At 44.6% G+C, this 23,883-nt stretch overlaps 1 protein-coding gene and 1 pseudogene across 1 annotated transcript; one reads left to right on the top strand and one right to left on the bottom strand.

Annotated features, from left to right (window-relative positions):
* Positions 1-443: 443 nt before the first annotated feature.
* LOC128576214 (akirin-1-like) lies at positions 444-15,739 on the bottom strand. Its single transcript, XM_053578177.1, has 2 exons — positions 15,679-15,739; positions 444-1,303 (listed from the first exon to the last, which is right to left on the bottom strand). Exons 1-2 carry the CDS (start codon positions 15,737-15,739, stop codon positions 681-683), a joined length of 684 nt encoding a protein of 227 aa, XP_053434152.1. The 3' UTR covers positions 444-680.
* A 1,520-nt stretch (positions 15,740-17,259) lies between these two features.
* On the top strand, positions 17,260-23,414 carry LOC128576213 (transmembrane and coiled-coil domains protein 1-like; annotated as a pseudogene).
* Positions 23,415-23,883: the final 469 nt, after the last annotated feature.

Below are 23,883 nucleotides of genomic sequence, written 5' to 3'. Positions count from 1 at the left end.
TCCAGTTTGCTCTAATTTCTCACCACACATTTGTAGATTTAGGACCGCAGACCTTCACTATATCCTCATAATCACATCTAATGTCCGTCCTAACTTATGATTCATATTCTGTGCCTGGAAACAGTCCCTGTATTTAACAATAATACCTACACATAAAACAATCCACCGTTACAACTTCTATGGTCACAAAACATTAATGATCTTCTGTAGACCAAGCAAATGTTTTAAACCATAATTGTCGTGCATCAAATTCACAGCCAGAATCCCCAAGATCAAAAAAAATTTGCACAATACAAATAATTTAAAATACACACACACACACATATATACACACTCTCAAACACACTTCTTACAGAACTGTGCTTGGGGAAACTCCATTTGCTGAGTGCCACTAAAGGCATATTTTGCTAAACTGCTGCTCCAGGTATTTTTGTTTGGAAAATCTATCACAGTAGGGCACAGCTGTTTATTGGATGAGCAGAAAAGAAAGATATGCTTGTGGCAACCAAGAAACCAGAAAATTTCAAGGTCTTTCAAGTTGTATAAAATGGACCTGCAGAAACGTTATGTGTTCTCAGGATGCAAAGTTGGAGCTGAAATGTGATATCAAACCAGTTGCAAAAAGTGAACAGCAGCCATCTCTTGAGGCCAAACCTGGTACCCAGATATGCAACACAACTTCAGGACACATAGCTTGTTGGCCTTGTCCCATACCGTGGCATAATCTGATCATGTGTGAATTTCACAAAAGATTCATATTGTTCTGCTAGTTTGGTGTTAAGGACCTGTTCATACTCCTCCCGGATCTTGTCCTCATAGTCCTTAAGGAGACGCTCACAGATTATTCCAACTTGTCTGAGGGTGAAGGTGGGCTGGTCCTTCTTTATCCAGGAGGAACCTGGAGAACTAGGTGCTGTGAGTGCTGAGGAGTGAGGCTGACTTTCCGAAGCACAGACTTCACTCTGATTAAGAACAACTTCTAAATGTCTCCACCTCTGGTAACGACGATATTCTTCTTGTTTTATGTTCTGAAAATTTTGCTCGGAGTTGGAAGGCGCCGCTCGCTGCCGGGGGGCGGGCTGCTGCAGAGTCGGGTGCCGGGTCTGTGTCTGAAGCGGCGGCGGGGGCGGCTGGGCGTCCGGGGGCCTAAGGCCCGGAGGGGGGCCGGGGAGAGGGGCGCAGCGCCGCCGCTTCGGGGAACAGGGGCTCAGCAGAGCCGCCTGGAACTCCATGGGCCTCTTGAGCGTCGCCCCGCACGCCGTGCCGCTGAGGGGCCAGAGACCCAGAGTGGACGCGGCGGCAACTGCGAGCCAAGGTCCGGGTCCTCAGCGGGGCTCGCAAGCCAAGCCGGCTCCAATGGCGCCTCCAGCACCGACAAGGGTTTTTAAAAGAGAAAATGAGCAGGATTGCATAATTATTTTGAAATCATTATCCTTGGCTATAAGATCAGTAACGAGGGTGGCACCATACCAGTCCACAGTTGCTGGGAGAAGTTCTTGCAGAAGTTATCTTTGTATAAGTTGTGATGGTCTTTATGCAAAGTTGTGGTTTTTGTTACCAGGATACAGGTGTGAGAACTCTTATCTTTGTGACTTCCCCCAGCTCTATTTACCAGGGTTTTCTTTCTTTCTTTTTTTTTTTTTTAAAACATCTTTGACTCTTTGGCTTGGCACCCATACACAGTGGTTAGGGCACCAGCCACATATACCAAAAGTGGCGGGTTTGAACCCAGCCCCGGGCAGCTGCAACAAAAAATAGCCGGGCATTGTGGCTGGTGCCTGTAGTCCCAGCCACTTGGGAGGCTGGGCAAGAGAATCACTTAAGCCCAAGAGTTTGAGGTTGCTGTGAGCTGTGACGCCATAGCACTCTACCAAGGCCGACATAGTGAGACTCTGTCTCAAAAAAAAGAAAGCTCGGCGCCTGTGGCTCAAGCGGCTAAGGCACCAGCCACATACACCTGAGCTGGTGGGTTCGAATCCAGCCCGGGCCCGCCAAACAATGACGGCTGCAATAAAAAAATAGCCAGGCGTTGTGGCGGGCGCCTGTAGTCCCAGCTACTTGGGAGGCGGAGGCAGGAGAATCGCTTGAGCCCGGGAGTTGGAGGTTGCTGTGAGCTATGATGCCACAGCACTCTACCCAGGGCGACAGCTTGAGGCTCTGTCTCAAAAAAGAAAAAAAATTTCTCGTGGGTGGCGCCTGTGCCTCAGTGGGTAGGGTGCCAGCCCCATAGACCAAGGGTGGTGAGTTCAAACCTGGCCCTGGCCAAACTGCAACAACAAAAAAAATAGATGGGTGTTGTGGCAGGCGCCTGTAGTCCCAACTACTTGGAGGCTGAGGCAAGAAAATCGCCTTAGCCCAGGAGTTGGAGATTGCTGTGAGCTGTGATGCCACAGCACTCTACCGAGGGCGATAAAAGAAGACTGTGTCTCAAAAAAAGTTCTCAGAATCAAAATGGAGTCGGTGATGTTTATTTATTTATTTATCTGAGATGGAGTCTCACTATGTCACCCTTGTTAGAGTGCTGTGGCATCACAGCTCACAGCAACCTCAAACTCTTGAGTTTAAGTGATTCTCTTGCCTCAGCCTCCCAAGTAGCCGGGACTACAGGAGCCCTCCACAACGCCTGGCTATTTTTTGTTGCAGTTGCCATTGTCGTTTAGCTGGCCTGGGCCAGGTCCGAACCTGGTACCCTTGGTGTATGTGGCTGGCACTGTAACCACTGTGCTCGAACACCGAGCCATTGATTCTGAGAACTAACATGGACATAACAAATGATCCTTGATTACTTATAGAATAAAAAGGCACATGGGGGGGTTGGCGCCTGTAGCTAGGCTGTCAGCCATATACACCAGAGATGGCCAGCTCCTTAGGGCAGCTCAGTCACTAGATTGTTCGCCCAAGGTCTCCCGGCTGATCTCTGCACTGCAACACACAGGGTCAGCTCTCCCACGGCAGATGTGCAGGCAGGCCACAGCTGAACGATATTAGCTCCTTTCCGGCTCAGCAGCTCAGACCGGGGGCCCCAGACAACACCCAAAGTCATCTGCACACACTGGCCCAAGATCTCCCAAGGCAGTTTAATCGAGTGCCCAAGTCCAAGAAAACCAACACAGCCCCCGGGTAAGGCTTTTCCTGCTTGCAGTCTCGCTGTTGCTATAGGTACAGCTGCAGGCGGCCTCCAACCGAACAAATGCACCTACCACTTGCCAGATTTTCCACCACTTCTGTCCTCCTTGTGGGGTCCAGAAGGCTCTCACCAGCTTCCTGTGGTCCATTTTTTTGGACGCTGTCTCAAAAAAATAAATAAATAAATAGGTACATCAGGGACAAGTCTATCTGATTATCCCAAGACATTAAACTTCTCCCTCTTCGGGCAGCGCCTTCAGGTGGCTCAGTGAGCAGGGCGTTAGCCCCATATACCGATGGTGATGGGTTCAAACCCAGCCCCAGCCAAATTGCAACAAAAAAAATAGCCGGGCATTGTGGCAGGCGCCTGTAGTCCCAGCTACTCGGGAGGCTGAGGCAAGAGAATCGCCTAAACCCAGGAGTTGGAGGTTGCTGTGAGCTGTGATGTCATCGCACTCTACCAAGAGTGATAAAGTGAGACTCTGTCTCAAAAAAAAAAAAAAACCTTCTCCCTCTTTATAAAGTTAACATTTTTTTGACAGGTGTGTTTGTTGTTCCATTAATGTTTAACTAGTCTATATGCCGATTTGGTTACTTGGGACAAAACAGACATCACTCTGCCCATGAGAAGTTTCTACTCTAGTGTTTGCAAACTTTGTTTCTCAAGAAATCTTCTACACAACCATTGCTCCAGCTTACTAAAAATATTTCAAGCCAGGTGTGGTGGCTCACACCTGTAATCCCAGCACTTGGGAGGCCAAAGTGGGTGGATCACCTGAGCTCACGGGTTGGAGACCAGTCTGGGCCAGAGCAAGAACCTGTTTCTAAAAAACAGGCAGGCATGGGAAAAAAGATGGCGGCTGAGTAACAGCTTCTGTGCAGTCGGGCACAGTGAGAGTGGCGAGAGAAGACTCCAGGCATCTCTGGCTGGTGGGTTTTGCCCAGAGGCTTCCCTTTGGGGACACAGGAAGCTGGTGAGAGCCTTCTGGACCCCACAAGGAGGACAGAAGTGGTGGAAAATCTGGCAAGTGGTAGGTGCATTTGTTCGGTTGGAGGCCGCCTGCAGCTGTACCTATAGCAACAGCGAGACTGCAAGCAGGAAAAGCCTTACCTGGGGGCTGTGTTGGTTTTCTTGGACTTGGGCACTCGATTAAACTGCCTTGGGAGATCTTGGGCCAGTGTGTGCAGATGACTTTGGGTGTTGTCTGGGGCCCCCGGTCTGAGCTGCTGAGCCGGAAAGGAGCTAATATCGTTCAGCTGTGGCCTGCCTGCACATCTGCCGTGGGAGAGCTGACCCTGTGTGTTGCAGTGCAGAGATCAGCCGGGAGACCTTGGGCGAACAATCTAGTGACTGAGCTGCCCTAAGGAGGGTACTGAGACGCTAGGGAAGTGCGGAGTTCCACGTGTGGCAGATTAACAGCCTTGGCCCTCAGGGCATAGTGGGAGTCTGGACTTGGTGCACTGGATAAGCAGGCAGCCACACCGGGAGAGATCCCAGGGATAAGTGCTTTCCTTGGAAAGCTTCTGCTTGGCCAAGGTTCATAGTTTGGAGTGTCTTTTAAATGGGCTGAGGACATTTTTGGGCTCCCAAGCCTGCGGGGGTCTGAGAGATCAGCAGAGGCCTCCAGTCTCCATCTCGTACAGCTGTATCAACATTGTGATCGACATCTTATACCTCAGAAGATCACCTGTTGCTCAGACAATATTCAGCAAGATATATATACTATTTGGTTCTTCAGTTTTGGGTTTTTTGGGGAGGTTTCTTTTTTTGTTTGTTTTTTTCCTTAATTTCAACATTTTTCCCTGGTATTTTTCTTTTTTTCACTATCATAGTTTAAATACAATCTTTCATTTTTGCCTTAACAATTAGAATTTCATCTTTGCCTGTGTTTCTGACCCTATTATTTGTTTTTATCCTCTAATGTTACCCCATAAGGGTTCTTGTTTGTTTTTTTTGCTTTGATTTATAGTATTTTTGGCTTTCTTCCCTATCTGGTGGAGGTGGGGTACTGTGTATGTTTGATCTGGCTGGCAAAGAGCTGTTGACCTCAAGGGAATCACCCAACCCAACACCCCGAGAGTTTGGGGGGTCTTCAAGGTTGGGTCATAGTACCCTACTATACACCTATATTACTCCTGTTTCTTTCTTTTCGTGCCTTTCTTTTTTTTTTTTCCAATATTTTCTTTTACTCACTCTTCTTTCTCTCTTTTCTTTCTTTTTTAAATCTTTTTTCCCTTCTTTCTCTTCAATTTTCTCATCCTTCTGGTCCTCTACCAAAAGAACTCATTAAAATTTTAAAGAGCAAGAAGAAGTGAAAGAATAATTAGGGTAAGGAAACAGATACAAAAAAGCACTCATGAAGAAGAATCAGCAGAAAAATCCTGGTAACACGAAATACCAGTTCAGAGTAACCCCTTCTAGAGATTGCGAGGTAGCTACAGCAGAGGACTCCTCCTGTAAAGAAATGTGAGAAATGATAGAAGGGGAATTTAAAACACAGATGATGAAAACAATGAAGGAAATTGCTGAGAAAGAGGAAAATAACCAAAAGGAAATCCAAAAACAGAATCAAATAAGAGATGAAAGATACGAAGAATATAAAAAGGATATAGCAGAGCTGAAGGAACTGAAGCAGTCAATTAGGGAACTTTAAGATGCAATAGAAAGTATCAACAACAGATTAGATCATGCAGAAGAAAGAATCTCAGAGGTAGAGGACAAAGCTCTTGAGATAACTCAAATAGTTAAAGAGGCAGAGAAGAAGAGAGAGAAAGCAGAATGTTCACTGACAGAATTATGGGACTCTATGAAGCGTTCAAACGTGTGAGTTATAGGTATCCCAGAAGGAGAAGAAGAATGCCCCAGAGGAATGGAAGCCACACTAGAGAATATTATAAATGAAAATTTCCCTAATATCACCAAAGATTCTGACACACTCCTTTCAGAGGGATATCGGACTCCAGGTTGCCTCAGTTCAAATAGAGCTTCTCCAAGGCACATTGTGATGAATCTATCTAAAGTCAAGATAAAAGTAAAGATTTTGCAAGCTGCCAGGATTAAGCACCAACTGACCTACAGGGGCAAACCCATCAGGGTCACCACAGACTTCTCTAATGAAACTTTTCAGGCCAGAAGACAATGGTCATCTGTCTTTAATCTACTTAAACAGAACAACTTCCAGCCCAGAATTTTATGTCCTGCTAAGCTAAGCTTTAAAATTGATGGAGAAATCAAATCTTTTACTGATATGCAAACCTTGAGGAAATTTGCCACAAGACCAGCCTTACAGGAAATACTTCAACCTGTTGTACACACTGACCATCACAATGGACCTTCAGCAAAGTAAACACCCAGAAATTAAAGGACAGAACCTAGTTTCCATGATGATGCAAACGACAAAACTAAGCAATAGACTTTTACAAAATAAGATGAATAGAATGCTACCACACTTATCAATTATCTCAATAAACATCAATGGCTTGAATTCCCCACTGAGGAGGCATAGATTGCCTGATTGGATTAAAAAACAGACGCCATCTATTTGCTGTTTACAGGAAACACACTTCATGTCAAAAGACAAAACTCAGAATTAAAAGTTGGAAGTCAGGGCGGCGCCTGTGGCTCAGCGGGTAGGGCGCCGGCCCCACATGCCGAGGGTGGTGGGTTCAAACCCGGCCCCGGCCAAACTGCAACAAAAAAATAGCTGGGCGTTGTGGCGGGCGCCTGTAATCCCAACTACTTGGGAGGCTGAGGCAAGAGAATCACCTAAGCCTAGGAGTTGGAGGTTGCTGTGAGCTGTGTGACGCCATGGCACTCTACCAAGGGTGATAAAGTGAGACTCTGTCTCTACAAAAAAAAAAAAAAAAAAAAAAGTTGGAAGTCAATTTTTCAGGCAAATGGAATTCAGAAGAAAAGAAGCCATCTGATGGAATTGGAAAAAGAAGAACAATCTAAGCCTAAACCCAGCAGAAGGAAAAATATCCAAAATTAAATCAGAGATTAATGAAATTGAAAACAAAAGAATCATTCAGAAAATTAATGAAACAAGGAGTTGGTTCTTTGAAAAAATAAATAAAATAGATAAACCTTTGGCCAGACTAACTAGAAATAAAAAAGTAAAATCTCCAGTAACCTCAATCAGAAATGATAAAGGGGAAATAACTGATGTCACAGAGATACAAGAGATTATCTTTGAATACTACCAGAAACTTTATGCCCAGAAATTTGACAATGTGAAGGAAATGGATCAATATTTGGAATCACACCCTCTCCCTAGACTTATCCCAGATGAAATAGATCTCCTGAACAGACAAATTTCAAGCACTGATATCAAAGAAACAATAAAAAATCTTCCAACAAAAAAATGCCCTGACCCGGATAGCTTCACATCAGAATTTTATCAAACCTTCAAAGAAGAGCTTATTCCTATATTGCAGAAATTATTCCAAAAAATTGAGAAGGAAGGAATCTTCCCCAACACATTCTATGAAGCAAACATCACTCTGATACCAAAACCAGGAAAAGACCCAACTAAAAAGGAGAATTTCAGACCAATTTCACTAATGAATATAGATGCAAAAATTCTCAACAAAATCTTAGCCAACTGATTATAGCTTATCATCAAAAAAGTCATACATCATGATCAAGTAGGCTTCATCCCAGGACTGCAAGGCTGGTTTAATATACACAAGTCCATAAACGTTATCCACCATATTAACAGAAGTAAAGCTAAAAACTATATGATTCTCTCAATAGATGCAGAAAAAGCATTTGACAAAATCCAGCATCCTTTTCTAATTAGAACACTGAGGAGTATAGGCATAGGTGGCACATTTCTGAAACTGATCGAAGCTATTTATGATAAACTCACAGCTAATATTTTATTGAATGGAGTCAAACTGAAAGCTTTTTCTCTTAGAACTGGAACCAGACAAGGTTGTCCTCTGTCACCATTACTATTCAACATAGTGCTGGAAGTTCTAGCCAATACAATTAGACAAGACAAGAAAATAAAGGGCATCCAAATCAGTGCAGAGGAGGTCAAACTCTCCCTCTTTGCTGATGATATGATCTTATACTTAGAGAACCCTAAAGACTCAACCCCAAGACTCGGAAATCATTAAAAAATACAGTAATGTTTCAGGATATAAAATCAATGTCCACAAGTCAGTCAGTTGGTTTTGTACATGCCAACAACAACTAAGATGAGATGTTAATTAAAGACACAACATCCTTCACCATAGCCCCAAAGAAAATGAAATACTTAGTAATATACATAACAAAAGAGATAAAGGACCTCTATAAAGAAAATTATGTAACCTTAAGAAAGGAAATAGCGGCTCAGTGCCTGTGGCTCAAGTGGCTAAGGCACCAACCACATACAACTGAGCAGGCGGGTTTGAATCCAGCCCAGGCCCACTGAACAACAATGATGGCTGCAACCAAAAAATAGCCAGGCTTTGTGGTGGGCACCTGTGGTCCCAGCTACTTAGGAGGAGGAGGCAGAAGACTCACTTGAGCCCAGGAGTTGGAGGTTGCCGTGAGATGTGATGCCACGGCACTGTACCCAGGGGGACAGCTTGAGGCTGTGTCTCAAAAAAAAAAAAAAGGAAAAAGCAGAGGACCTTAACAAATGGGAGAACATACCATGCTCATGGCTGGGAAGAATCAACATTCTTAAAATGTCTATACTTCCCAGAGCAATTTACCGATTCAATGCCATCCCTATTAAAATCCCAACATCTGGGCGGCGCCTGTGGCTCAAGGAGTAGGGCACCGGTCCCATATGCCAGAGGTGGTGGGTTCAAACCCCGCCCCGGCCAAAAACCACAAAAAAAAAAAAAAAAAAAAATCCCAACATCCTATTTTCAAGACTTGCAAAAAATGATTCTGCGTTTTGTATGGAACCAGAAAAAAACCCATATAGCTAAGGCAGTTCTTAGTAATAAAAACAAAGCCAGTGGCTCGGCGCCTGTGGCTCAAGTAGCTAAGGTGCCAGCCACATACACCTGAGCTGGTGGGTTCAAATCCAGCCCAGGCCCGCCAAACAACAATGACGGCTGCAACCAAAAAATTGCCAGGCATTGTGGCAGGCGCCTATAGTCCCAGCTACTTGGGAGGCGGAGATAGGAGACTTGCTTGAGCCCAGGAGTTGGAGGTTGCTGTGAGCTGTGATGCCACAGCCCTCTACCCAGGGCAACAGCTTGAGGCTCTGTCTCAAAAATAAATAAATAAATAAATAAATAAAAACAAATCCAGGGGTATCACCATACCAGATTTTAGGCTGTATTACAAGGCCATAGTGGTCAAGACAGCATAGTACTGGCACAAAAACAGAGACATAGATGTTTGGAATCAAATAGAAAACCAGGAAATGAAATCAACAACTTACAGTCACCTAATCTTAGATAAACCAAACAAGAGTGTCCACTGGGGGAATGATTCCCTATTCAATAAACGGTGCTGGGAGAATTGGATATCCACATGTAAAAGACTGAAATTGGACCTGTACCTTTCTCCACTCAAAAAATTGATTCAAGATGGATAAAAGACTTAAATTTAAGGTACGAAACAATAAAAATCCTCAGAGAAAGAATAGATATCGGAACATATTGGCCTGGGGAAAGATTTTATGAGGAAGACTGCCATGGCAATAGCAACAACAGCAATAATAAACAAATGGGCTTTAATTAAATTGAAAAGTTTCTGTACAGCCAAGGAGACAACCAAAGGAAATAGGCAACCTACCCAATGGGAAAGGATATTTGCATATTTCGAATCAGACAAACACTTAATACAGAACTTCAATTAATTCACAAGAAAAAAACCTACAATCCCATACATCAATGGGGAAGAGAGATGAATAGAATCTTCTCCAAAGATGACAGACGAATGGCCAGCAATCATATGAAAAACACTCATCATCCCTAATTATTAGATAAATGCAGATTAAAACCACCCTGAGATATCACCTAACCCCAGCGAGAATGGCCTATATCACAAAATCTCAAAACTGCAGATGCTGGTGCGATTGTGGAGCGAAAGGAACACTTTTACACTGCTGGTGTGATTGCAAACTAATACAATCTTTTTGGAAGAAAGTATGGAGAAACCTCAAAGAACTCAACCTAGACCTCCCATTTGATCCTGCAATCCCATTACTGGGCATCTATCCAGAAGGAAAAAAAACCCTTTTATTATAAAGACACCTGTATTAGACTGTTTATCGCAACCCAATTTACAATTGCCAAAATGTGGAAACAACCTAAATGTCCTTCAACCCAGGAATGGATCAGTAAGCTGTGGTATATGTATATGATGGAATATTATTCAGCCATAAAAAATGGAGATTTCCCAGCATTTGTACTAACCTGGATGGAGGTGGAACACATTATTCTTAGTGAAGCATCACAGGAGTGAAGTATGACTCCTATGTACTCAATTTTGATTTGAAGGCAATTAATGACATGGTGGGGCATGGGGGAAGGGGAGAACAGACAGAAAAGGAGGGAGGGACTGAGGGAAAGGAAAAGAAAATAGTGACTAATTTTCACATAAATTGGTTTTTTTGTTTGTTTGTTTGTAGAGACAGAGTCGCACTGTACTGCCCTCGGGTAGAGTGCCCTGGCGTCACACAGCTCACAGCAACCTCTAACTCTTGGGCTTACACGATTCTCTTGCCTCAGCCTCCCGAGCAGCTGGGACTACAGGCGCCGGCCACAACGCCTGGCTATTTTTTTGTTGCAGTTTGGCCGGGGCTGGGTTTGAACCCGCCACCCTCGGCATATGGGGCCGGCGCCCTACTCACTGAGCCACAGGTGCCGCCCACATAAATTGGTTTTAATTTTGACCAAAGTATATTACTTAAACATTAATTTTTAACTCAACATGTTAATATGTTGTTTAGGACATTGTATCCTCATTTATAAGTGATATATGTTTGTAATTTCTCATTTATAATAATATATTTTCTCCAACTTTAATATCAGGTGTATCCAGATCAAGTAGAATGATTTTGATGTATTTCTTCTTTTTCTATTGTTTACAAGATTTAGCATGATTTGTTTTTTGAAATTATCTTTTACTTTTATTTATAAATATCTATTTTTTGATACTTAAAAAATAATAAAAAGAAGTTAACTGATTACTCCATTCTGAATCTCAGAGTCAAAGCATTCTATAATAGACATACTCTTATTTGACAATGTGAATGTTACTTTCTTTGCATTATTATTATTGTTGCTTAATATTTCGATGTAGCAATTGTCTGATTCCTTTTCTGAATGTATTTATGTTCATTCATTCTTTACAAGGTTTTTGTTTCTAATCCTTATCTTAAACATTGTTATCGTCATTAAATTTTAACTCTTTTTAATTTTGTGAAGGCAAAAAAAATGGAAACCTAATTAACACATGTATATGTAAAACAAACAAACAAACAACAAAAAAAAAACAGCCAGATGTGTGGTGGGCACCTATAGTCCCAGCTACTAGGAGGCTGCGGCAACAGAATTGCTTGAGCCCAAGAGTTTGAGATTGCTATGAGCTAAGATGTCACAGCACTCTACCAAGGGTGACCAAGTGAGACTCTGTCTCAAAAATTAAATTAAATTAAATTAAAAATTAAAAATATTTCATCATCACCTCTCAGCCTTTTGACTAAGATCAAGTATCAAAATATTTCACCATATAGCTCAGTACCTGTAGCACAGTGGTTACGGTGCCAGCGACATACACCAAGGCTGGTGGGTTCCAACCCGGCCAGGGCCACTAAACAACAATGACAACTGCAACAAAAAATAGCTGGGTATTGTGGCAGGCACCTGTAGTCACAGCTACTTGCGAGGCTGAGGCAAGAGAATCACTTAAGCCCAAGAGTTTGAGGTTGCTGTGAGCTGTGACGGCACAGCACTCTACTGAGGGCGACATAATAAGACTCTGTCTCAAAAGAAAAAGGACAGTGCCTGTGGCTCAGTGGGTAGGGCGCCGGCCCTAGATACTGAGGGTGGTGGGTTTGAACCGGACTTCTGCCAAAGTGCAACAAAAACAATGCCAGGTGTTGTGGCGGGTGCCTGTAGTCCCAGCTACTTGGGAGGCCGAGGCAAGAGAATCGCCCAAGCCCAAGAGCTGGAGGTTGCTGTGAGCTGTGACTCTACAGCACCCTACTGAGGGTGACAAAGTGAGACTCTATCTCTAAAAAATGACGCTCTGTGTCATCTCCTTCCCTGGAACATGAACTGATTTATAACATGAAGCAGGTATTACTCCTTCATTATGGTGTATTATATGGAAAAGGGGGTTTTGCAGATCCAAGATCTGCAAAAGTTAGGTGAGTGGGTCTGATATAATCAGGTGAGCCCTGACGACAAAGAGGAGTTTGGAAATTGGAAGGTAGGGTCCCCTGTTGGTCTTGAAGAAGTAAATAACAAATTATAAACCGCCCTTGGCAAAGACTTGAGGGCAGTCCCCCCCCACATCTGACTGCTAGCAAGAAAATGGGGACATTGGTCCAGTGATGGTAAGGAACTAAATTCTGCCAACAATCAGGGAAGAGAAGCCATTGATGAAATCACAGATCTTGGAGATGCCTTGACTCAATTAGCCCAGACCCATATTCCTGATCCATGGAAACTCTGAGACACTGAATTGTGTTATTTAAGCTGCTTGGTTTGTTGTATTTAAACATTTGTGATATAGTAATAATATAACCAGGGCAAGGGTGGTGGCTCACACCCTGTAATCTCGATTTTTAGGGAGACCAAGGTAGGAAGATCCCTGGAGATGAAGGTTTAAGACCAGTCTGGGCAATACAGTGAGACCCCCTCTCCACAAAAAAACTGAAAACCTAGCTGGGTGGTGGTGGCACATGCCTGTAGTCCCAGATACTTGGGCGGCTGAGGCAGGAGGATGGCTTGAATGCAGGAGTTCAAGGTTGCAGTGAGCTATGAGCTGCCTCTCCACTTCAGCCTGGTAGCAGAGTAAGACCTCTCTCTTGAAATTAAAAACAAAAAAACAACAAAACCCCCAAATTAATATAACGATAAAACCTGAGTGCACTTCCACCACTGCTAATTTTATGGTAGCCATTAGCTACCCAGGACTATGGAGTCATTGAAACATGGCTAGTCCTAATTCAGATGTGCTGTGGGATAAAATACACACCAGCTCTTGAAGGCTTTACTATGACAAAAAAGAATGCAAATTATAACACTAAAACCTTGTCTATATATTAATTACACGCTGAAATGATAACATTTTTAATTTTTTGTAGAGATAAGTTCTCACTATGTTGCCAACTACTGGTCTCAAAGGATCCTCCCACAGAGCTAGGATTACAGATATGAGCCACATTGCCCAGCAAACATTTTTAAGACATTAAGTAAAATGGGCGGTGCCTGTGGCTCAGTGAGTAGGGCACCAGCCTCATATACTGAGGGTGTTTGGTTCAAACCTGGCTCTGACCAGACTGCAACCAAAAAAAAAAAAAGCCAAGTGTTGTGGTGGACACCTGTAGTCTCAGCTACTTGGGAGGCTAAGGCAAGAGAATCGCTTAAGCCCAAGAGCTGGAGGTTGCTGTGAGCTGTGACACCATGGCACTCTACCAAGGACAATAAAGTGAGACTCTGTCTTAAAAAAAAAAAGACATTAAGTAAAATATTGCTTCTTTTTTACTTTTTAAATGTGTAGCTACTAAAATTTAAAATCATATAGGCACAGTGGTGTAAGTCTGTAGTCCCAGCAACTCAGCGAAACCAAGAGTTCAAGTCCACCCTGGGCAACATAACAAGATTCTGTCACATAAAATACTTTTTAAAAATTGTTTTTAATTTAGAAAAAATTAAATAGATGGCTTGCCTTTGTAGCTTGCATTGTATTCCTACTAGCTAGCCCTGATCTAGAATGTAATTTGGAAAGCCAGGACACCACCATCTTCTCTGGTCTCTATGGGAATAGGTATCTCTAGTTTTCTGAGCATCACCCACTGGGTCCCAGCCCCCTTTAGGGATTCCATATAAATGGCCATGACTTATACCTCCAGGCCCACCCCAAATCAAAATGACACTCAAGCAGCCACTTTCAGGCTGCCTGAAGATTCATCTGGTGGCCAAAGGCCACTTTATCCTTGTTGGTGATAGGAAAACCCAAAGTCTCAAGAATTAAAAAATAGGCTCAGCACCCATAGCACAGTGGTTATGGCACCAGCCACATACACAGAGGTTAGTGGGTTCGAACCCAGGCCCGAGCCAGCTAACCAACAATGACAACTACAACAAAAAATAGCCAGGCATTGTGGCGGGTGCCTGTAGTCCCAGCTGCATGGGAGACTGAGGCAAGAGAATCGCTTGAGCCCAAGAGTTCGAGGTGTGACATGGTAAGACTGTCTCCAAAAAAAAAAAAAAAAAGGTAGACTAAAGCAGAAGACAAAGGTAAAGTAGTAAACAGTAATTGTAAGATTAAAAGAAAGAGAAAAATTAGCCACAGGAGTCATGGAGGCCGAGTTGAGCAGTAATAATAAGTTGAGCGCCAGTATGGCTACCACCCAAATAGAGGGGTTTGTCTGCCTGGTGGGTATCAGGCCAATAGACACAGCAAAGTTGTTTATAGCAAGGGGTTTGTTACTCAGTTCAAATAAGGATCATATGGAGGACAGTTTCTAAAGCAGTATGTCCTGGAACAAGGGGTGAGGGTTGCCTGCTTTTACAGCCAGAAAGCAATGAGCTGTGATCTGATTGTGCGGTGCGATGTGTTGCCAGTGTTAACACACCCACAGAGGGGGATTCAGTGTTGCTCCCCATACAGAAAGCCAATTATTGAGACAAGGACTGTCAAGGGAGAATTATTTCAGAGGTTGCATCAACTGGGAGGGAGAGGCACAGGCTACCTCAAATCAAGGGGTTTTTGTGGAGGTGAAAATGAACAACGCATAGAAGGAGTGAAGCCCATTGCATGTTTGGGGTGCAGGGCACGCAAGTGCAAAGGGGAATCACGCTAGTGCATACATCCCATGAACAGGAAATGGTGGACGCATCTCTCCCCAGGGTGGGAGTTTATTATTATAATGAGCTAGGGGTTAATACAATCCATTCTTCCAACTTCAGTGGCTCTTGATCCCAATTTGTGGTGTTGTATAGCTTGTCTTTCTCTGGACCATCATCAGGTAGAGTAAGGGTCTATAGTTTTCTCAGGACTCTAAGGGGGTTCTGCTGCTCCTGGGAAAAACTCAAAAGAATGGCATCAGTGTACAGAAAGTTCCGAAGTTCTGTTCAGCAGTTTGTACTGAGACCTCTGTCTCTTTTCCACTTTTTTCTACGACTGCTCAGAAAACACTCACCGTTTCATCCCTGTCAGGTCAAGGCCACTTAGCTGCCTGCGTCAGTTCTGATGTGAACACTAGAAACTCCTTTGGAAAATGAGGGAGCTAAGACACTAGAGAATTGTAAAATTTTGGTTACAAAACCGGTCATACCAGGAGGTGTGATCTGTCTGGATCTGGCAAGGGTGACACCACAGCTCTGATCCTGCCATGTGGTGTCCCCTTCTTAATTCAGTACCTGCTCCTTGGTCCAAGCACTTAGGTTCTGCCCATATTTGGGGCTTGGTTGGTCTGGGCATGCCCCGGTTATGTGACCTTCAACCTGGGGATTTCATGGCAACTGAGAAACAACTCACAACTTGGTTAGAGGAAATTTGAGCCAATGTGTCTGGTATAGTTACAGTGTGTCAGAAGGAGCACCCTGCTTCTGATGGGTACCTCTAGAGTGGCCCTTGGGTTATAAGTGTTCCGTTTTGTTTGGTTTTATGGGTAGAGTGCTGTGTCAAACTCTTGGGCTCAGGTGATCCTCTTGCCTCAGCCTCCCGAGCAGTGAGGACTACAGAAACTCATCACATTGCTAAGCTAGGATTATAAGTGCTGAGGTCTAAATTCACGAGCAGGCACCTTCAAAGGGGGAAGAATTTGCAAGGGGATCCTTGGGCACAGATAGTTTTAAGCAAATCATTTCCCAGATTCTCAAGTATCTTACATAATCCATAATTAAACTAATTAGCTTGAAGTGGGAGCCTCATGCTGGGTTCCCTGCCTCTCTCACCCCCCAGTTATCTCATTTCTGCTCCTTTCTAGGAGCAGGAGTGGTACATACATCACGCCTGGCCCCGAACAGGAGAATCGTTCTCACACTGGTGCCAGCGAGTCTCTTTTAGTAAGTAAACCACCATGCTCCCTAGAGAGAAGACTGTGTCTTTCTTTGGTGTGGTAGACAGGTTAATCCTGCCCTCACTAAAGATAACTGGGAGCCTATGGATAATTTACCTTACATGGAAAAAGGAACTTTGAAGATGTGATTAAAAATTTTAGGACAACCTGGATGAAGTTGAAACACATTCTTTTTAGTAAAGTATCACGAGAATGGAAAAGCAAATATTCAATATACCCAATACTAATATGAAGCCAGTAGATGATCTAAAACATGCCCACATAAGAGAAAAACTCAATTCAATTCAAGTTGGGGGAGGAGGAACGAAGAAGGGGGGAGAGGGAAGGAAAGGAGGCGATTGGTGTGCTCCCATTTTTATTTATTTAATTTTTTTGAGACAGAGCCTCAAGCTGTCGCCCTGGGTAGAGTGCTGTGGCATCACAGCTCACAGCAACCTCCAGCTCCTGGACTCCTGCCTCCACCTCCCAAATAGCTGGGACTACAGGCACCCACCACAACGCCCAGCTATTTTTTTTGGTTACAGCTGTCATTGTTGTTTGGCAGGCCCGGCTGGATTCGAACCCGCCAGCTCAGGTGTATGTGGCTGGCACTTTAGCCACTTGAGCCACAGGCACCAGCTAGGCGATTGGTGTGCTCCCACTTTTAAGGGGCACACTGTAAAGGTATTTGGCACACCTTTTGGGTACAGGACACAACTAACAAATGCAAATACTGTAACCTAGCTGTTGTACTCTCACTTTAACCTGAAATAAAAAAAATAAATTTGAGGTAGCTACTTGAGAGGCTGAAGGGGGAGGATGGCTTGAGACCAGGAGTTCATGACCGGCCTGGGCAGTATAACAAGACTTTTATCTCTATTAAAGAAAAAAAAAAATAGGCCATCGTGGTGGCTGAGGGGGCCCGGAGTGGCTGGTGGGGATGGACCAGGCACTGCAGCCATGGCGGCAGGAGCCAGCGTTTGAGCTCGAGCGACGCCAGCTGCCCCTTTCCTCCCCACCGATCGAGTGGTTGGAAGTGAGCAGCCTTGCCCAGACTTCCAGTGCAGTGGCCTCCAGTACCGATGGAGCATCCACACAGACACTGTGGATGGTACACCAGACTCCCAGTGCACAAAGGCTGCCATTGCTCACCTGCAGCAGAAGATCCTGAAGCTTACAAAACAGATCAAGATTGCACAAACAGCACGGGATGATAACATTGCTGAGTATTTGAAGCTTCCCAACAGTGCAGACAAGCAGCAGGCCGCCCATATCAAGCAGGTCTTTGAGAAGAAGAACCAGAAATCTGCCCAAACCATCCTACAACTGCAAAAGAAGCTTGAGCACTACCACAGGAAGCTCTGAGAGGTAGAGCAGAATGGGATCCCCCGGCAGCCAAAGGATGTCTTCAGGGATAGGCACCAGGGTCTAAAGCAGGGGTCCTCAAACTATAGCCCGTGGGCCACATGCGGCCCACCAAGGACATTTATCTGGCCCTTGGGAGTTTTTGCCGCAGCTTCCTGTCCTGCTCAGCAGCTGGTTCATCGGGGCCGCAGTGCACATGTGTGGAATGTGAGCTGCACTCTCCAACTCCCCTCCTTCTCTCTGTCTCCTCTCAGTCTCGGGTGTGATCAAACTAGTCACCAGCTTGCCTGTGCAGAGCCTGCTGTTGCCTGAGGACCGCGGTAAGAACAAGTTAGGATTTATTATTTTTTTTTAAAGTCAAGAGGTCTATTTTTTTAAATTTTGCAGTTAGTAGGGCCTTTTTTTGCGGTTAAGAGGGCCTTTTTCCTGCAGTTAGGAGGTCTTTTTTTTTTTTTTTTTTCAGATAGGGGGTGCCTTTTTTTTTTGAAGTTAAGAGAACCTTTTTTTTTTTGTAGAGACAGAGTCTCACTTCATTGCCCTGGGTAGAGTGCCATGGGGTCACAGCTCACAGCAACCTCCAACTCCTGGGCTTAGGTGATTCTCTTGCCTCAGCCTCCCAAGCAGCTGGGACTACAGGTGCCCATCACAACGTATGGCTATTTTTTTGTTGCAGTTTGGCCGGGGCTGGGTTCAAACTTGCCACCCTTGGTATATGGGGCTGGCGCCCTATCAACTGAGCCACAGTTGCCACCTGGAGAGCTTTTTAAAAAAAAGTTGGTTAATTGGTTGGGGGTGGTTTCTAGGGGGTTGCACCACAGTGATAACGCAAATAGTCAGCACTCAGTGCTAATGCAAATGGTCAGAGCTCAGAGATAATGCAAATGGTCAGTGTTCAGAGGTAATGCAAATGGTCAGTGCTCCCTGGTAATGATAATTATAAGTGCTCAGTGTTAATGCAAATGGTCAGCACTCAGTATTAATGCAAATTGTCAGTAGTCAGTGTTATCGCAAATGGTCAGTGGTCAGTATTAATGCAAATGGTCAATGCTTAGTGTTATTGCATGGGGGCCCCAAACTGGTAATCTGCCTAGGGACCCATGGGAACTTAATCCAGCTCTGCAGACAGCTGAGGAGTAGGAAACCCAATTTAACTGACAGTAAGTGCATTTATATTCTGATTGCTATTCAGTTGTGTATAATGTTGTATGTTGTGTGCTGTGTAAGCCCGGTTCACACTGTTGTGATCTCTGGGCAGTGTGAGTTCAGCCATATGCTTGTATGCTTGTATGGCTGAACTCACATTAGATTCAGAAGAAAAAAGGCATACGTGCCTTCTTTTTTCCTGCAGTGGAATCTGATTGCATGGGTCTTCTCACCCAGGCAATCAGATTCTTGTGTGAGTTCACAGATAGCAGTGCGGTTCACACAGGGTAGTGTGTACTGGAAAGGTGGTGGAAGAACCGGCTCTGTAATCCTGCCGATTACCACACCGCACCAGTGTGAGCCTGCGGTAAAAGCAGACTTCCACCAATATGGGCACTGGTGAGGCTGAAATGAGTGGACAGACAAGGCAGCATTGATGGGCACCGATCAGACTGCATTGATGGGCAGTGCAGTCTACATGTCTCTGTGTGGGCAAAGTTATTGCTGGTGTATTGTTTTTGGAGCACTGTATATATATACGTATATATATATATATTGGTATTTTACTAATAGCAATTTGGAATCCCTAGGAAACGATATCAAAAAAGAGAAAAATTGATTCAGAGTATAGGATATTCAAAGAACAGTGGACTTATGATTACTTTTTCATGCAGTACAAGGAAAGAGCTATGTGTTTGATATGCCAGAATATAGTGTTTGTGTTCAAAGAAGACAATTTGCGTCGACACTATAAAACAACATAAAGATGGGCGGCGCCTGTGGCTCAGTTGGTAAGGTGCCGGCCCCATATACCGAGGGTGGCGGGTTCAAACCCGGCCCCGGCCAAACTGCAAAACCAAAAAAAAAAAAAATAGCCGGGCCTTGTGGCGGGCGCCTGTAGTCCCAGCTACTCGGGAGGCTGAGGCAAGAGAATTGCTTAAGCCCAGGAGTTGGAGGTTGCTGTGAGCTGTGTGATGCCATGGCACTCTACCGAGGGCCATAAAGTGAGACTCTGTCTCTACAAAAAAAAAAAAAAAATAAATAAAGATAAATATGATTGTTTGGTCAGAGAAGTGAGAAAAGATAAAATATTAAAACTGAAAAATACATTGACAACTCAGCAAAATACTTTTGTGAAGCAGAAGCAGCTAAATATTTCATCACTGTGAGCAAGTTTTCAAGGTGCCAAGCTAATAGTGTGCACTGGCAGACCATTCATGGAGGGAGAATTTGTTAAAGAATGTCTTCTTTCTGTTGCCAAAGAGATGTGTCCAGAGAAGGCCGATTTATTTAGCACAGTGAGTCTTTCAGGACCTACAATTACTCGAAGGATTGAAGAAACAGGAGACAATTTGCATCAGCATTTGCAAAACTCTGCAAAAAAAACTTTCCTATTTTTCCTTGGCACTCAACAAAAGTAATGATGTTCGTGATTCTTCACAACTTCTTTTTTTTTTTTTTTGTAGAGACAGAGTCTCACTTTATGGCCCTCGGTAGAGTGCCGTGGCCTCACACAGCTCACAGCAACCTCCAACTCCTGGGCTTAAGCGATTCTCTTGCCTCAGCCTCCCGAGTAAGTAGCTGGGACTACAGGCGCCCGCCACAACGCCCAGCTATTTTTGGGTTGCAGTTTGGCTGGGGCCGGGTTTGAACCCGCCACCCTCCGTATATGGGGCCAGCGCCCTACCGACTGAGCCACAGGCGCTGCCCTTGTTCACATCTTCTAATTTTTATTCGTAGGACAAATGACTATTTCAAAGACACAGAAGAGCTTGCTGCACTGCAAAGCATCAAAGGAACAACTACAGAGGAGGATATCTATGAAAAGGTTTGCCAAACTGTGAATGGTTTGGAGCTGGACTGGGCTAAACTAGCCAGTGTGACAAATGATGGTGCTTCTAGCATGGTGGGATCTAAGAAAGGAGTAATTGCTGGGGTGGCGCCTGTGGCTCAAAGGAGTAGGGCGCTGGCCCCATATGCCAGAGGTGGCAGGTTCAAACCCAGCCCCGGCCAAAAAGCAGCAAAAAAAAAAAAAGAAGTAATTGCTCGCATTAACCAAGAGATGGACAAACATAACCATTCTCATCCAATAGCCATACACTGCCTCATTCACCAACAAGCGCTGTGTAGTAAGTCACTGAAGTGGGACTCTGTTATGAAAACTGTGGTATCTTGTGTTAACTTCATTAGAGGTAATGCACTAAACCACAGACAATTTCAGGAATTTCTGTCTGTGCTAAATGTTGCCTATGAAGATGTTCTGTACCACACAGAAGTCCGTTGGCTGAGTCAAGGGAGAGTTTTGAAACATTTCTATGACTTACTTCCACAGATTACAGCTTTTCTGCTTTCAAAAACAGAATGGAAATGGCACCTTGCCTTTCTGACAGATGTAACAGAGCTACTCAACAGTTTCAATGTGCAACTTCAAGGAAAGGGGAAGCTCATCTGTGATATGCAATCACATGTGAAAGCATTTGAAGTAAAATTAGGCCTCCTCATTAAACAAGTGAAGGAGGAAAATTTCTGCCATCTCCCCACAATTCGAAATCTGTTAGCAGAAAATCCATTGGTTGCATTCCCAAATAAAACATGTGTGGATTCACTGGAAAAGTTGCAAAAGGAGTTCCAATTTAGATTTAAAGAGCTTCATCTCCATGAACAGGACATACAGCTTTTCCGTAGCCCATTTTCTTTTTTTTTTTTTTTGTTTTTGGCCGGTGCTGGGTTTGAACCGGCCACCTCCGGCATACGGGACCGGCGCCCTACTCCTTGAGCCACAGGCGCCACCCATCCATAGCCCATTTTCTATTGACATTGAAAATGTGGATACAATTTACCAAATGGAACTGGCTGAACTGCAGAATTGTGACTCTCTGAAAGACACTTTCAAGTCAAGCAGCCTTTCTAATTTCTATGCATCTCTCCCCTCTGAGACATATCCTAATCTCAGGAACCATGCACTCAAAATGGCAACCATCTTTGGCAGCATTTATGTCTGTGAACAGACTTTTTCCAGAATGAAACATCTGAAATCTCCAACCAGATCTAGACTAACTGATGCACACTTCCATCACTTGTTACAACTAGCAGTGACAAATATGGAACCGGAAGTTGACCATCTCATTAGCCAAAAGCAGGCCCATAGTTCCCCTTGAAATACTGGTAAGTTTGTTGATTTAACTTTACTTGTTCTTCATTTTTTTTTTTTGTAGAGACGGAGTCTCACTTTACTGCCCTCGGGAGAGTGCCGTGGCGTCACATGACTCACAGCAACCTCCAGCTCTTGGGCTTATGTGATTCTCTTGCCTCAGTCTCCGGAGCAGCTGGGACTACAGGCGCCCGCCACAACGCCCAGCTATTTTTTTGTTGTTGCAGTTTGGCCAGGGCTGGGTTTGAACCCACCACCTTCGGCATATGGGGCCGGCGCCCTACTCACTGAGCCACAGGCACCGCCCTGTTCTTCATTTTTAATATTGTATTTGTTCCCGTTTTGTTTTTTTATTTCAGAATAAGATATGTGCAGTGTGCACAGGAATTTGTTCATAGTTTTTTTTTAAAACTATAGTCCGGCCCTCCAACGGTCTGAGGGACAGTGAACTGGCTCCCTGTTTAAAAAGTTTGAGGACCCCTGGTCTAAAGGATGTGGGAGCAAAAGTGACTGGCTTCAGCGAAGGTGTGGAGGATAGTGTCAAAGGTGGATTTTCCAGCTTCTCCCAGGCCACTCATTCAGCAGCAGGGGCCGTGGTCTCAAAGCTCAGAGAGATTGCCTCGCTGATTTGGGACAAATTTGGCAGTGCAGATGACATCCCTAACCTAAAGGACTCTTTAGAGGAGAGGCAAGTGGATGATGGGGGCAAGGCTTTGGGGTGATTTCAAACTTTCAGTCCAGCCCAAAATATGGTAGTGAGGAGGATTGTTCTAGTGCCACTTCAGGCTCAGTGGGAGCCAACAGCACCACTGGAGGCATTGCTGTGGGAGCATCCAGCTCCCGAACACACACCCTGGACATGCAGAGCTCAGGATTTGATGTACTACTACACCAGATCCAGGAGATCCAAGAAACCCAGGCCAGACCAGAGGAATCCTTTGAGACCCTCCAGGAACATTACCAGAGGAACTATTCCTTAATAATGCAGACGTTACAGGAGGAGCAATATAGATGTAAATGATTAGAAGAGCAACTAAATGACCTTTGAAGCAGGAATTAGCCAGCATGGAAGAGAAAATTGCCTATCAGTCCCATGAACAGACCGGGACATCCAGGAGGCCCAGGAGGCGTGCTGGACCTGCATCTCCAAGATGGAGTTGCAGCAGCAGCAGCAGCAGCAGCAGGTGGTACAGCTGAAAGGGCTGGAGGATGCCACTGCCTGCAACCTCCTGGGCAAACTCATCAACATTCCCCTGGCTGTCATGGCAGTCCTCTGGGTCTTTGTCTCCACAGTTGCCAACTGCGTGGTTCACCTCTTGAAGACTTGCAACAGGACATTCAGCACTCTATTCCTTATGGTTTTTATTGCCTTACTCTGGAAGCACTGGGACGCCCTCTTTAGCTATGTGGAGCGGTTCTTTTCATCTCCCAGGTGATGCTGGCACAGAAGGCAGCGCTTCCTCCCCTCTGGCGAGTGCACGCAGCAGAGAGTTAGACAGCAACGTACCTACTCTGAAGTTTTCTTTTTTTTTTTGTAGAGACAGAGTCTCACTGTACCGCCCTCAGGTAGAGTGCCTTGGCGTCACACGGCTCACAGCAACCTCTTAACTCTTGGGCTTCCGCGATTCTCTTGCCTCAGCTTCCCGAGCAGCTGGGACTACAAGCGCCCGCCACAACGCCCGGCTATTTTTTGGTTGCAGTTTGGCCGGGGCTGGGTTTGAACCCGCCACCCTCGGCATATGGGGCTGGTGCCCTACTCACTGAGCCACAGGCGCCGCCCCTACTCTGAAGTTTTCTACAACAACAAAAGAATTGAGCGAATCTGTTTACATTTAGAATAATGTTTTTTTCTTCAAGAGACAGAATTGCAATAGTATTTTTTAGACTTTATCCAAGAATTTTTTG

Source organism: Nycticebus coucang, chromosome 24, assembly GCF_027406575.1.
Source record: "Nycticebus coucang isolate mNycCou1 chromosome 24, mNycCou1.pri, whole genome shotgun sequence".
In the NCBI taxonomy this organism is placed as follows: domain Eukaryota; kingdom Metazoa; phylum Chordata; class Mammalia; order Primates; family Lorisidae; genus Nycticebus; species Nycticebus coucang.
The sequence above is the reverse complement of the archived record's forward strand: the minus strand, read 5'-3'. Positions and strand labels throughout refer to the sequence as shown.

Excerpts from the sequence above, each read along its gene's own strand:
- LOC128576214 (XM_053578177.1), bottom strand. The coding sequence starts at position 15,739 with ATGCCCAGACCAACCAAGCCCCAAATATGGGCAGAACCTAAGTGCTTG. Across the intron at positions 1,304-15,678 it reads GTGCTTGGACCAAGGAGCAG|TTGCCGCCGCGTCCACTCTG; the intron begins GTACTGAATTAA and ends CTTGGCTCGCAG.